Consider the following 14,060-nt stretch of genomic DNA (forward strand, 5'->3'; position numbering starts at 1 on the left):
GTGAGCAGTCTGGCTGCTGCATTCTGCACTAGCTGCATCTTCTGGACCAGACACAAGATGGAGGTTTTATCTGTGCTTTCATACCTGCAACTGCTTATCCCCACATACGAGGCACCACTTAGTGTCAAAGACAGAGAAACATGCGTGAACTGGCCTTCACAGTTTCAAAAACAACTCATTGTTTTGGGTTCCACACCTGTAGAGACAACCTTTCAAAGAATCTGAGGTAGTCCAAACATAACATTGAACCACAGCTTATAGAATTCAGCTTCCTGAGAATCTCAGCTTTGACTGGATAAAAAACTTCTTTTTTTGCCCTTACGACTGAGAATATATGTTTGAAAAATTGACTGCATGCAGATGTGACACTGAACTACAGTCAGCAGGGTGTGAATGAGTCCAGCCTCTTATTGGGCTCCCCCCCACTTTCACATTACTTTTCATTAACCAGTTAGTTGCGTTTTTCTGTAGTTTGCGCGTCAGCCGTGGCTGGTGTCAAGCAAGCCAACTTCAAATAGTGGTTTTTGACGCTGGCACATTTAAAGGAACCATAGTTAATAGTTTTGGCAAGCTGCTATTGGCCAAAAACTATAAGCAAAACTCGCAGCCCAAACTTGCTGGAGAAAGATGGAGGGGAGAGAATGCAAACCTTGGAGAAGTCTAGCCTTGTTTACGTCTGTTTAAACCACAGTTTAGTAGGATATCCAAACCTATTCTGTGTGCAGCTAATGCCTGGTAGAAGCCAGTGTGGCTCCTGGGCAAGATTCTCAGCAGACAAGAGTTGGGCCTTCAGTGTTCTCCATGGTTTGGTGCGATTTACCCAAGCCTCAGCGACACATGCACTTGTACACCTCATCCTTTATTCGCATGTGATTCCCTCCCTCCTTTCCTGCTGTGAGGCAAACTATGGTTTGCCATTTTGTCTGAACAAGAAGATTTTTTAAAAAAAGAAATAATTGAATTTTTTGTTTCACTTCAAAGCTTGGATGAGAGCCTGGGCTGTTGTACATTCCAAGGGGACAGGGTTTATCTGAAGTCACTACTTGTGAAGCAATTTTGCTGAAGGAATCCCTATTGATTTCCCATAACCCTCAACTCCACTAAAGAAGGACGCTAACTATAGAAGCAACTTAATTGTGCAGTCACTGATTTTCAGTTAGACACTTACAACAGCAACAATGAAAATCAATACAAGTTGCCCAACTTATTAAGTCATTGTGGCAGCTGAGGTCATTAACTCACAGCACACACAAAAAGTAAGCACTTACTCGTGTCAGTAATAGTCCATGCGCTTGTTTAGCTGTTCCTATCATCCCTTCAAGAGGAGTCGTAAAACGAGCCAGCTCAGGCAAAGAACCAAACTAGCCACATGCCTGGGGTACAAAAATCCCTGGGCCACCTTTTTGAACCATACTTTTTTAAAAAAGAGACAGCATGAAGAATGTGTTCAGAGGCAGCATTTTACAAGTGCTGTGAATTGAGTTTTGGCATAGCAAAAAAACCTGGCAAAAATAAGCCAGGAAATTCTGAACTGTCCACAGTGAATGCCTCAAGCGCCCCAATACATAAATAAATAAAACTGAGAGGTTCTGTGAGTCTATTACCCACTGAAAAAATAGGCTGCTCACTAAATCTTTGCCTGAGCCAGCATTTTTGCTCTACATCTATCCAATAGTCTTTTCAGGGGGTAAGCTACTCCCTCCCATCTCTACAGCAGGAGCAACTGAAATACTGAATTTCTCTCTCAGTACAGTGCACCTAAGAATCACTTGACATCAGAAAAGGCTGCCTATTGTATCTCTGCATGAGTCACTGCACTGGGATTGCCTTCTTCCAAGTAGGAGGCGCACACAGACTGATTCACAGAAAGAGGTTGGGCATTTTTCAGAGTTGGCAATCACTTACTCATAACTGCTCTTATTTATTTATTTTTTAAAATAATATTTATAGATTTCCCTTCCTCAAAAGAGCTCAAGGGGATGTCTATCAAAATACAGCAAACTAAAAACATTATAACAAATCATTAAAACAGATAGAAAGTTTACTCCTGAGCAGCTATTATCAGACTGCAAAAGCCTGGGTAAATAAAAAGGTGTCCAATTGATGTTCGAAAGCCAGCAGCATGGGAGACAGACACAGCTCTAGGGGGAGAATGTTCTTAAAGTAAACCTCCTGGGGTTACAAGAGCAAAGTATCCATCCACTTTTATTTTTGAGCCAAACCGTGTTTCCACTATTAGAAGACTGGGCGACACTGTGGTAAGTGAACAACAACAGCAAGTGGTTCAGTGTATGAAAGAAACACGGCAAAAAAAGTAGCAATTCTCTCCCATTATATTCATTCAATATAAAACGGTTATCAAATAACATTCTGGTGATAAACATCACTATATAACCTCCACAATAAGAAATGTCTACTATGAAATACTAGAAAGAAAAAGGATACTTTCTTTAAAACAAAACTGTACATACTATAAGCATCAAAGGCCAGAAAAACTGAAATAAAAGAGCATAGGAGAGATGCAAACTCTCAAGCAGGGAATGCCTTGAATACCAAGCCTGCCAAGGTCATTGTTGGAGAAAGAGCCTCTTAATGTTAAAGCACCAAAAGGTGAAGAAGCAGGTGAAAAGGGAGCTACAGATGGGCCAGCTAGAACACCTGCGTTTCCATGCTCAACTCTTCTGCAACAACATAATTGGTCTTTGCTTCTTGAATCCAGAGCAGCCATACTTACTGTTTTGAGAGAGAAAGGGACCGATTTTTCAGAGCACACAGTCAATTCCCCATTTTTCTGCTGCCGGTAAACCTCCAGAGCGTCAACTAATTGGGTTCCGTGGGACAGCCGGTGCCGTTTCCTTGCCTGTAAGGAACACCCAAGATGCCTGTAAAACTCAGGTAGGAGGCACAATGTCTCCTTTTAACCCAGTGGCTTTTCAAAAGTTCCTACATTGATGGGATTCCTTTCCCCACAACCAGTCTGTCATGGACACTGCAAAGTATTCTAGGCATTTGCTAGAGGACAAAGAGTTCACCTAGGAAAGTGGCCAGGCCAGCTGGATGTTAGCATGGTCCTGTATCAGAAGAATCCACCCTAGAATGTAACTGAAACTCCATAATGAGGAAGACATGAGTCAGACGTGTCTAGTTTGCTATTGTCTCTGCCATTTGGGTCTTAAGTTGCTGAGCTAGGACCCAACTATTGCAGGTGTGGGGAACTTGGGCATGGGGGCCAAATGCACACTTCAGGCTTCTCTATCTAGCCCTTGGGACTCTCCTGAAGCCACACACCCCTCTCCCAGACCATAACACTCCCCAGCCCTGTTATTGTGTCCTTTTTGCCTGGCTGGAACATGTCCTTTATCTGTGATCATGCTTCATATTTGCATGGATGGCTGTATTTGTAAAAAAAGCTTTGAGTGGCTGGAATGTCATCTACTCTGCAAGAAAATTCATCTTGCCCCATCAGTTTCGGCCTCTGTTCCTTTCCATCCTCAATAAAGTGCCCACAAAGTGCCCCAGTTTTTTGCCAACTCTGTCCTAGATATGATGAACATACATTCTAACACAGCTATAATTTAAGATGTTTGGGGAATAGAAAAGCTGTATGCTTTAACCAGTAAGATCAGGGATGAGGAATTTCTGTGGCCCTCCAAATGTTGCTGAGTTACAATTCCCTTCACCCCCAGCAAAGAGGGAAAATAGTCAGGGATAATGAGAGTTGTAGCTCAGCAGTATCTGGAGGGGAAATTTTTACATCAACTGAATTTTAGATTAACAGGAATTCTAATTGTTGCGAGTTAAATGGAACAACATTTTAAAACCATTTTAGCTCTGGTGTTGTAACAAGGCATGAAAAACGTAATAAAGATGGCCTGTCCTTCCAAGATGACTAGCATGTTTCATTCATTTTATGTCCAGTTATTTCACACTTTCTCCAGTATCTCAGAAAGTTTCAGTGATATGCATTTGTCTTTACATGTAGTCAGTTAATTAAAAGGCAGACAATAAATGAATGCAAACACTTTTTTAAAAAATCAGCGGACAGCCCTCAAATAAAGCACTTCAATTTTAAGATATGCCTGTAAATGTTCCCAAAAGTTAACAGCCTATTTTTTAAAAACCCAATTATTAGCCCATTGGGCACTGACAGGGGAAGAACATAGAATTGAATTTAAACGCTGAGAACATAAGAGGCAGCTTCTCTCCTCATTTCTATGAAAGGTGCAAAGGGGAAACTGAGGGCCCATCTGGACTTCCACTAGGAAGCATGGGTTCAAGTGGTTTTCTGCTTATCCCATGCTTTTTGGACACAGTTTCCAGCAGTTTTCTGTTTGCCCGACTGCTTTGCTGGGGGAAACCCAGTATTTAGCACCGAATTGGAGCAAGCGTCAAAAAGACCCGTGTTTTCCTGGAGGAAAGTGATGGGACAAGCGTAAGTATGGATGAACCCTGTATGCCTCATCCATCCTCCGCAAACCTGCTCATTCATCTGCATGCAATTCCGGGTCACTGCAAGCAACCAGACTACTGCTTAAATACAAGGCTGAGCTAATAACAGCCTTCTGTGGGAGAAACGGGGGGAGAGGAAAATCAACAGTCTGGTTTGGGTTGTGACTCAGTCCTACTAATCTGTACATTTTTAATTGACGTGCTGATCCATAATTGGACTGATGGAAACCTGAATTAATTTTGCTAGCAGCAAACTTTACTCACCTGCTGGTCTGTTTCTAATGAACGAATCCTTTTCCTATCTACTATAAAATCATCATCTCCATCTTCATGTGAAGACGCCTGCTTCTTTGCAGATAGTTTGGAAGCGAGTGTGGTTCTTGAGCTCTCATCTGCTATGGTAACATATAAAGTAGAAAATCCCTATTATTTAGCCACTGTAGAAAAAAAGAAATCACGACGAACATGGCAAGAATGAAACAGCACCGCCAGCTGCCCACATTATAACAAAACTAGCACACAACAGCACATTAGAAAAGAAGTGAAATGCTAACATTTATAATTGAACTCAATATTATAACCCAAAGCTAGCAAACTCCTCTGCTGGTCAGCAGAAAGATCAGTATGACCTCCCCTTCCACAACTGCTTTGTTATGAATTTCTAGCTCCATCTGCACAATACATTTAAAGCAGAATCATACCACTATCAGACCCCTAAGACACCTCGTAGAGCTACCATTTGCAGAGTGGTTTAATAGTCAATCCCTCATCTCAGAGAAGGTGTGAACTGTAGCTCTGTGAGAGGAATTGGAGCCTCCTAACAACTCTCAGCACCCTTAACAAGTTATAGTTCCCAGGCTTCTTTGGGGAAGCCATGGATGTTTAAAAAGGTATGATGCTGCTTTAAATTTGTAGTGCAGATGAGGCCTCTGTCTTGGGCAGTATACACCGACTCTGCTGCAGCACTGCGTGTTCCAAGGTTTCCACAGCTGGCTGACCATATTGACACTAGTGCTGCTCCAAAGGGATCCTTCTCATTTGTCCTATTATCACTGAATAGATGCTAGAGAAATCTATTGAAATCTTATAAAATAGATAAATAGATAATAAAATATAAAATAGAAATCTATTGAATCTTCTAAAAACCTTTTCCAACAAAATCTGGAAGCCAAAATAAAAGATAAAACAACCCTTCAATCCAACATTTTTCACGTCTCTGCTGTAACATTTGCAGCTCCTAATGGTGCAGTGGGGAATCTCTGGCCCATAGGTCCAATTAGGCTCACCAAGCTCCTCCATCCCATTTGGCCACAGGGCCAAGCCACACCCAACTACCACCTATCACAGGGTTTCCCAAACTTGGGTCTCCAGCTGTTTTTGGACTACAATTCCCATCAACCCTGACCGCTGGTTCTGCTAGCTAGGGATGATGGGAGCTGTAGTCCAAAAACAGCTGGAGACCCATGTTTGGGAAACCCTGACCTAACATCAGGTATGGGACAGGCAAAGTCACAGCTGCAAACAGTGCCAAATAAAAGTATGGAACTTCTACAAGTTCCAGATCAGAGTCATTCTGCACTTTCAAGAAATAGGTCCTACACTTTGAAACTCCCTGCCCATTGATATTAGGTAGTCACCTTGATGTATTTTTTTGTGCCTGCTAAAAACTCTTTTGTTCCAGTAAGTCTAGCCACATGTAATTTCAACAGACTGTTTATTTTAAACTTCTTAAATGTCTCATGTTCTAATAAAGGTATATTTATTTATTTATTTAATAAACAAACACAAGTAATGGCTTAAAAAGAGCCATTCTTCTTTGCAGCCCCAGCTTTACCTTTGGTTCTCTCCCTATCATGCAGCTTTTGGAATGAACTGAAGATATTTAGGAGTTTCTGAGTGTCTCAGATTCCTTCCAAAAACAGTGACAAGGAAAGGTGTCAATTGCAAAAGGAACACTTCCAACAGTTTCTGTGCTAATTTATTTTTCCTACACCTGACTTCAGGTGACTGGCAGGGGGGTCTGCCCTGCCCACCTGTCAATGCAGCCTGCAGAGGGTTGGGTTATTTTCAAATCCAATCCTCCAGCCAAAAGTGGTTCCTTACAGGGGTCCTAATGCAACAGTTCTGATATTACCGCCCTTCATCTGAGGATCACAGGGCAGCTTACAATATAAAAACACAAAAGTTGATAACCTAGTAATAAATGAAAACAATAACACACACACACACACACACACACACACACACACACGGTTCAAAAGATCATGGTGCCCTGATTACTATCCCCCCTCGCACGAAACTGTGAATTGAACCTCAGAAGATGCTAACCCATATGTCGTGTTACTAACACATCTGACCAATAATCCCAACTTTTCCTTTTAAGGCCACCAACTATTGTAAAGCTTCCTGACCTAATTGCCTGGAGGCTATATCTTACAATGGGTCTTTGCAAGCTCACCCTTGAAGGACATCAGTGCTGCACGTGCCCTTCAAAGAAGTTTAAGAAACCTTCCAAGAAGTGGCTTGAAAATTACCTTTGTTTCTTGACTTGGTTCCACTTTTCACGGGTGTCACCGTTCCGCTGTTGGTGAAGGAACAAGATGCGTCTTGACTCACCGCTACACTGTTCTGGGCCTGAGCTGCATGACAGCGACAGCCACATGGCATCAAGGTCTCTGGCTTCTTGCATTCCTTTGAACATGGCAAGTCATCAAGCGGTTTGTCTGAAGAGCAAATAGGGGAATATTATTCACCTTCTTTACAAAACTCCAAGAAAGAGGGAGCCCAGTGAAGATAACCTGGGACCTGATCCAGCTGGACTTCCCCCCACAACAAGAGTCACCCACCAAGAAGTGTTCCAGGAGAGAGGGCTCATGGTGTCATTTGCATGCCGTGACACAGAGAGGTGTGTGTTGGGAACAGTTTACATCAGAAAAGTTTCCAATGCCACAGAGCAGCGATAAATCCCCTGAAAAATATGAACTTCAAATTCAAAACTACCAAGCTGGCCTAATACAGTATTTGTTATTGGCAAGCATTCATTGTTACTAATGATCTCATGAAAAGGATTTTCTTTTCCCAGCAGAAAAAATGAAGCAATGAAAAAAAATCCGCTCTAAATCACTGATGTGGCCATCATTATCAGCACATTGGTGGGTTTGGGGAGTGTATCCAGGAATGCTTTGATTTGCAAACCCCTGTGGGATTTTTAAATTTAAAATTAAGCTCAGTATATAAATAAATAAAGTGTGTTTTAAGGTTCTCAAGTTGAGCGGATATAGGATAAGGCGGCCATTCTGCTGGTGCAGCAACAATGCATCTACTACATCAGGACAGATAAAAGAAAGTGCTTCTTTTTGCAGCAACATAGTTAAATTATGGAATGTGCTCCCACAGTAGGCAGTGGCAGCCACCAGCTTGGAGGGTTTTAAAAGAGGACTGGACCAATCCATGGCTATAAATGGCTACTAGCCATCATGGTTATGCTCTGCCTTCATGGTCAGAAGCAGTAAAGTTTCCGAATACCAGTAACTGGAAAACACTTGGATCCTGGTTGCAGGCTTCCCACAGGTAGCTGGTTTGCCGCTGTGAAAACCAGATGCTGGTCTAGATGAGCCACTGGCTTGATCCAGCAGGCTCTTCTTAGGCTCACATTTCACCCCACCCCAGCATACCTGGGCTCTGCCCATCAGTGAGCTCAAATTCGAAACAATCGAAGATGAATTGGGTGGCAGCTCTAGTTATCAAGCGTTGAGAATCCGGTAAGGTAACATGCCCAGACTGGACCAGAGTCATGCACTGCGGTGAGCTCAGACCTTACTCAACCTCCTCATCCTTGGAAGGTGGAGCTGCTTTTCCCTCGGATCGTAATTCCTTTTGTGCCCAGGGACCCCACTGTCCTCCTGAATTGTATGCTAAACATTGCAGCAGAACTCAATAATGAATAAATGACAGTCAACAGCTACTTGAATAATTTACAGACCCAGGAAAAAAAGACATCTTCCAGCCAACTGGGCCACATAATTTCAGGCAGCCGACTATGCATTTCCTATGCACAGGGTGACCAGAGGCAAAGGAACATGGGGAGATCCCAATGCAGATTCAGACCATTGGCCCATCTAGCTTGGTATTGTCTACACTGACTGGCAGCAGCTCTCCAGGATTTCAGGCAGGGAGTCTCTCCCAGCCCTATCTGGAGATTCCAGGGATTGAACATGGGATCTCCCACATGCATAGCAGATGCTCTATGGCTCTTCCCCTCCAAAAAACGCCAGGATGGCTCCTGTACCTTTGAGTAAAAGAGGAATTTTCAGCATGAGCTGTTACACAGGGATAAAAAAAGCCCCATCCTCCCTTGCCCTCAAACACCTTCAAATGCCCTGATTATCAAATACTGTCGCTTTTCTAAAATAAGCACAGCCGTGCAGACGGGCCTCTCTAGGGGAAAGACTCCAAAGCTGAGACTCTAGTAAATGGCTTACCGTAAAGTGACTGTTGCCATGACAATGCAGAGCAAAGCAACGCCAGGCTTTTCCCGCTTCCAGTAGGACTCTCCAACAGGCAGTGCTGCTTGGAGTTGAGCCCCTTCACAATCTGTGAGTAAATAAATATAATAAGCACAGGGGATTGTAAACCATCTTGAGTGAATATTAGTGCCGTAACGTTTTTTTTTAAATAATATCATCTGAAATACCCAGCACAGCCTAAGAAAGTATTTGCTCATCCTGGAGGAAACTATTAGGTTGCAGAGGGGTATGTTTTGTAGGTTCTGATAGTTGCTTCAATAAACCATAGTTCAAACTGCAGTTCCCAGTAGTGATGTTAACAACTGCGGTCAATTTGCTAGGACACTAAGGAGCAGAGAGGAGTGAGGAACCCAAAACTCCAGCAGCTTTTTCACACCCTGTTTCAGAGTAGGATTGGAGAACCTGTAGCCTGCAGGTCAAATCAGAACCAACAGATGTCCCAATTCGCCCACAATTCGCCCATTTTCCCCAACCTTGCTCACCTGTCCCTCACCTGACCTCATAAGTGTGGGACAAATGAAGACATGGCTGCAAAGAAACAATCGGGAGCCTTATAGATGGGCAAGGCTTACTGTAAGTGCTGATCAGTGCTTTTTCCTTTCTCCTCCTGTGATGAGGCTGCATTTTAATGTTGTATTTTAATCTTGTTTTTTAAGTTGTATTTCAATCAACTTGTTTTTATTATTGGTTGGTTGTTAGCCGCCCTGAGCCCGGACTTGGCTGGGGAGGGTGGGTTATAAATAAATATTATTATTATTAGAACACACCCCACAGGGAAACACTTTCTTTGCCTGCAGCATGATTTTAAACTATGTGGGGACAAAGAAGCAGGGTTTGCAGCAGGTGCAAATTCTGTTTCTTTTAACAGCGCAATTTGATTTCATAGGGCAAAGGCTTTACCTGATGTCAGGGGATGGAGAGGTGGGAAGTCCCCACCCACCTGTCAAAGTGGCCCAAAGGCATTAGGAGAAGTCTGGATTCAGTCTGCCCCAGTTTAGAGCTATGTCCAAACCAGACCAAGATATGAGCATTGTTTTGGGTTTGAGGTTTGCATTTGAAAAGCAAGCAAGCAAACCAACAAACCCAAAAACAAAACTCAACCATAAAACAGAAATTTTAGAAAACATTTTAAAATGAAGACTACTAGAAAAGGTTGAGATATCTGATTTGCTTGGCTGTAACTTCAATGAATAAACTTACTGCATTCATCATAGCAAGCTGTGAAGGGTATGCCTTGCAAGGGAAGAGAATTTTCACACCTCCAATGGTGTATTCTGACGCTGATGAAGCCATAACCACATTGAGTTTTCAGAATTCTTGATTAAAATCTGCAAGATTAAAAAAAAGCAAAGCTGTTCTAAATGATGCATAGGATGCTGTAGGAACATGGCAAAAGCCACAAAGAATGAGAGAAAAATAAATGCAAACTGCTTGCGACTAGTAAGACATTTCATTCAGTCTTACATGAAGTTAGACCATTGGTCCATCTAGCTCAGTACTGTCTAAAATGACTGGCAGTAGTTCTCTAGGATTTCAGACCCTGGCTCTCTCCAAGGCTGACCTGGAGATTCCAGTGACTGAACTTGGACCTTTCTTTTCCTGTGAAGCATGTGCTCGAACACTGAGCTTTTGTCCCCCACCTAAAAATAAAGTTTGTGTCCTCATGCCTCTGGATAAAGGGCTGAATTACATAGGAAGCTGCTTTACACCCAACCCAGTAAGACCATCAGTCCGTGTAGCTCTGTATTATCTACATTGACTGGCGGCAGTTCTCCAGGATTTCAGTTAAATATCTTTCACAATCTTCCTTCTTTGTAACCCACTTTAAACCTTTATTTACAATGAAATGGTATACAAATTATGTTAAAATATAATAGATGGTAATCAAATTTATGTATCAACCTTCCTCTTAGGATGATACACAAGAAGCTAAAATGCAAAACAGCAGTAATAATGGAAAGTAATCAATTATTTCAACAAAACCACTGTACGCAAGAGTAACCACACAAAAAAACCAAGAACACTTTTTAAAAAACCCACTAGTTCCTAATGTGTTCGATTGTAGCTATGAGTTTCTGGCTTTTGTGTGTCTGTGTACTAAAAAAAAGATAGAGGGATGTTTTCCAAAATGTGCCCAAATGGATGTTGTTGTACCTCATGCCCTAAGATTTACCGTATTCTCCCAGAGTTTTGGGTTGGATGAGGCTGGCAGGGGGTGAGGCTCAAAACTGAAGGAAACTTTGTGCCAGAGGAGATTAAATTTCTATTCCACCCTTCCTCTCAAAGGAGTCTAGACCAACCAGCAACACAATAATAAAACAAATGTTCATGTCGCTTCACAACTGCATACCCCAAAGTGCCCATAAAATATTTCAGGCCATATTTGTACATAAGGGTAATAACAAGAGGTTGGTGGTTTTTTAAAAAATCTGTCTTACAGAAATGTTTGGGGTTGTTTTTTTAAATCAAGAATCAAAACACTCACGTGTCTGGTTTTTATTTTTAATGGCTTGTGAAATGCTCAGTATCGCCGTAGTAGCCAAAGTTAGTCCTACTCCTAAATAAGCCATGGAAAGTAATGTGCCTGACTAACTTAGGTCCATCGATTTCAATAGGCCCACACTCAAAACTAGAACTTAGTTGGATTCAAATCGCCATTTAATAAGTAACAGCAACCAACTTGTGTGTGGAAAGAAAAGCAGGGGAAGAAAGCAAATTTTGTCCCACTCAGCCATAGCTGGAGGAGACCCAGTGTGAAATGTTCTTAGGACAACTGTTTTGTGGGTTTTGATCGCCACCTCAGAATTCATGTTATTTTGAATTCTGATTTATAAATAGCGGGGGGGGGGGAGAGAAACGCCGCTTTTCTTTCCTCCTAAACTTACGAGGGTTTATATACATAAATATACACAGAGAGATTTATGTACTATATATAATCGGGCAGAAATTAACGGTCAACATACGCCCCCCCCCCAAAAAAAAGGATGGAAAAGCTAATTAATCCTCCCCCCCTCCTCTTGCGAGTTGGACTCGCCCAGCACGCGCGTCTCAAGCCCAGGGCCGCGCGCACAGAAGAGCCACACTTTTTACCTCAGGAATCGGGTTCTCTTCGGTTTAGACAAGCCCTCCTTCCCGCCTGTTTTTCCTCATCCCACGGCGCCCGTCTCCACCCGGCACCTCAGCCAATCACTGGCGAGACACGGGCTGCCGCCGGCCAATCGAGAGCCGCGAGCGCGTCCAATCCAAACGTCCTGGGATTATTCTAATCGGAACTCAACGCTTGGCGTGTCTTCCGGGTTCCTGCTGTTGCCTAGGTAGCCGCAAGGATAGTGCGGCCTACCTGAATTTCAGGCGTCTCTGCCCCCTCCCCTAAATTTCCCAAGGTGGAGATTCTCTGGCCATCGCTTACCACATTTTTGAAGGATGTGTGTGCCATGTTTCGTGACAAAAACCCCATAAATCATCTTAATCGAATCGTAGGATTGGCAGGGACCCCAGGGTCATCTGGTCCAGCCCCCTGCAATCATAGGCATAGACAGGATTTGGGGGGGGGGGCAGTACATCAGTTATTTTTATTGATTTACTTGATGGGGACACTCTACCCATTACACCAGGGGTCAGGAGACTTTTTCAGCAGGGGTCCGGTCCACTGTCCCTCAGACCATGTGAGGGGCCGAACTATATTTTTAAAAAAAAAGGAAAAAAAGAATTCCTATGCCCCACAAATAACCCAGAGATGCATTTTAAATAAAAGCACACATTCTACTCGTGTAAAAACACCAGGCAGGCCCCACAAATCACCCAGAGATGCATTTTAAATAAATGGACACCTACTCATGTAAAAACACGCTGATTCCTGGACCGTCCATGGCCCAGATTTAGAAGGCGATTAGGCCAGATCCGGCCCCCGGGCCTTATTTTGCCTACCCATGCATTACACCATACTGACTCTTAAAATCAATTAACTTGCACTTAAATACTCATAAAATCAATGGGAAGAAAGGCAGTTTCTCAAGTGCCAGGCATCTCAATGATAAGAAAAAATGCACTGTAGCTTACTAAATTTGGTTAGGAAGGTCACAAGAGAGAGGCGGTGGTCACTCCTATATTAAAATCACAGCTACATGCTTAAAGGTGTCACTTTCTATCATAAGGTTACCAGATGTCCCCATTTCCCAGGACAGTCCCCAGATTTACAAATCAGTCCCCTGACAAAATACATCTATTTAGTAGGAAGTTGAAAAGTGTCCCCGGATTCATTGAAAAAAATCTGGTAAATTCATTCTATCACAATGTGCAATATAGGTTCCTTCACTTTCCTCTTTAGAGAGGACTTTTGATGGGTATTTTTGGCACAGAGGTTGTCATCAATTAGCTTACAGGGACATCTTGTGGTTGGCACGAGTTTTTCATTTTTTAGAACACTGCATTGCTTCTGCCGATTTTTTGCTTTGTTTCTAGTACAGTGGTACCTCGGGTTACATACGCTTCAGGTTACAGACTCCGCTAACCCAGAAATAGCGCTTCAGGTTAAGAACTTTGCTTCAGGATGAGAACAGAAATTGTGCTCTGGCAGCGCGGCGGCAGTTGGAGACCCCATTAGCTAAAGTGGTGTTTCAGGTTAAGAACAGTTTCAGGTTAAGAACAGACCTCCGGAACGAATTAAGTACTTAACCAGAGGTACAGCCAAAACAACGTTGCCCTAGTGCTGGTAATGGATTGTGTGTTTTATGTACTACTGTTTTTTACTAGCCTCTTATCCTTCTTAACGGAGTATGCCAGGGATTGAACCTGGGACCATCTGCATGCAGACAGTTCTCAACCCAATGAGATCTGTTCCCAGCTACCACTCCTCTCTTAAGTTGTAGCTCCTTGGGAAGATCCCCATTTGAACCTGTAGCTGGTTGTAATGTTCCAGAGTTTTATTAAGCAAAAATCTCAGTTCACAACGCTTCACTTGTTACACAGGTAAGCCGTGGTCTTCTGCATCTAGGAGATGCCATTTTCTTCATTTTTATTGCAGAAGTTTGCATCTGAGAAATGTATAGAAAGTGTTGATTCCATATGTAAAATGCAGCCAGACAC

The 14,060-nt window shown here is 42.8% G+C and overlaps 1 protein-coding gene across 13 annotated transcripts in view; it reads right to left on the reverse strand.

Annotated features, from left to right (window-relative positions):
• BRIP1 (BRCA1 interacting DNA helicase 1) overlaps positions 1-12,481 on the reverse strand; it is a 196,582-nt gene extending 184,101 nt beyond the window's left edge. For 7 of the 13 annotated variants that reach the window (XR_014163229.1, XR_014163230.1, XR_014163231.1 and 4 more), the window contains exons 1-6: positions 12,066-12,479; positions 10,176-10,303; positions 8,931-9,042; positions 6,984-7,172; positions 4,714-4,844; positions 2,735-2,860 (exon numbers count right to left, since the gene is read on the reverse strand). Coding sequence is in view for 7 of the 13 variants with exons in the window: in XM_081890177.1 (XP_081746303.1) it covers positions 2,735-2,860; positions 4,714-4,844; positions 6,984-7,172; positions 8,931-9,042; positions 10,176-10,268 (651 nt within the window). In the remaining 6 variants the exon portion in view is untranslated. Of the gene's footprint in view, positions 1-2,734; positions 2,861-4,713; positions 4,845-6,983; positions 7,173-8,930; positions 9,043-10,175; positions 10,304-12,065 lie in introns of all 13 variants that reach the window. The other 6 variants (XR_014163232.1, XR_014163233.1, XR_014163234.1 and 3 more) reach the window with 2 other exon arrangements.
• Positions 12,482-14,060: the final 1,579 nt, after the last annotated feature.

The sequence above is a fragment of the Podarcis melisellensis genome (assembly GCF_964234715.1).
Source record: "Podarcis melisellensis genome assembly, chromosome: 15".
NCBI lineage: Eukaryota > Metazoa > Chordata > Lepidosauria > Squamata > Lacertidae > Podarcis > Podarcis melisellensis.